This window comes from Daktulosphaira vitifoliae, unplaced genomic scaffold (genome assembly GCF_025091365.1).
Source record: "Daktulosphaira vitifoliae isolate Bord-2020 unplaced genomic scaffold, ASM2509136v1 Scaffold_2612, whole genome shotgun sequence".
NCBI classification, from domain to species: Eukaryota; Metazoa; Arthropoda; class Insecta; order Hemiptera; family Phylloxeridae; genus Daktulosphaira; species Daktulosphaira vitifoliae.
Window position 1 is genome coordinate 1 of NW_026102172.1, and position 1,301 is coordinate 1,301.

Here is a 1,301-nt window from a genome sequence, read left to right on the forward strand (position 1 = left end):
AAAAATATGTTTTAAAATATAATCATAGATTAAGCAAGAATTTGTTTCTCTATTATTGAATGCAATTTAAATTTCTTATCGAAAATAATTTTATTTTGCATGTTACTTGTTCCATTGAATAACATTTTAAAGTTTTTTTATTAATAATTATAAAGTTCATCAAAGTAATTTTTGCTTTATTGTTTAAAAATTTTAACATACATCATTACTATATTTTAATTTGATTAGACAGCACCTTTGATCAGTAATATTACATAATTAAATGCATACTTATAAACTCAATAATTAATTATTATCTTCAATATTCATTGATACATTATCATTAATTTAATGTTGTTTAATAACTACACTATTAGTATGACATTTTAAAATTGATTATATTAATTAAATCTATATGTTTATTTTGAAATATTACTTTATTTAAAAATATTTTTTAAACAACTTCAGCTATATTTTAGGGATTAGGTTTCAGTATTGCTGGAGGAATTGGTAATCAACATATTCCTGGTGATAATGGAATATATGTTACTCAAATTATGAATGGTGGTGCAGCCCAAGTAGATGGTAGACTAATGGTGGGTGATAAATTAATAGCAGTTAAAAACACTTTACTTGGAGATCGTATATTAGAAAATGTAACCCATGAGGAAGCTGTTCGAACATTAAAGAATACTAGAGAAAAAGTTTTGCTAGTTGTTGAAAAGATTGAATCTAATAATTATACTGATTCTATATCATACCCAATATCTGAAATAATTCATAACTCTTACTCTACTGATACTCTAAATACTGTCAAAAGCTATGATAATGTACTTAGCCATGATGAAAGAGTTGTAGTTTTGCACAAAAATACTGGAGGTTTGGGTTTTAATATTGTTGGAGGTGAAGATGGTGAAGGAATATTTATATCTCTTATACTAGCTGGTGGACCAGCTGATCAAACAGGACAGTTAAAACGAGGTGATACTATTTTAAAAGTAAATGATATTGATCTAACAAACGCAACACATGAAGAAGCTGCTGATGCTTTAAAAGGTGCAGGACAAACTGTTGTACTAACAGTTCAACATAGACCCAAAGATTATAACAGGTATTAAATTTAACTTTTTGTTTTTTTTTTTTTTTATAAACCAACTAATGATTTTTTGAAATCTAGGTTTGAAGCTAAAATTCATGAGTTAAAATCTCAGCTAGCTGCTTCTACTGGGACTTTAATACGTACTACCCAAAAAAAAACCTTATATGTTCGTGCTTTATTTGAATATGAACCATCTACTGATGATGGTCTTCCAAGTATTGGA

General features: G+C 26.8%; 1 protein-coding gene across 1 annotated transcript; it reads left to right on the forward strand.

The window, feature by feature from the left end:
- Positions 1–458: 458 nt before the first annotated feature.
- On the forward strand, positions 459–1,293 carry LOC126909960 (discs large homolog 1-like protein; the record flags this gene model as incomplete). Its single annotated transcript, XM_050692365.1, has 2 exons — positions 459–1,090; positions 1,157–1,293. Coding segments are annotated over 2 exons (769 nt in total), but the record flags the coding sequence as incomplete, so codon positions are not given.
- Between the last annotated feature and the right edge of the window lie 8 nt (positions 1,294–1,301).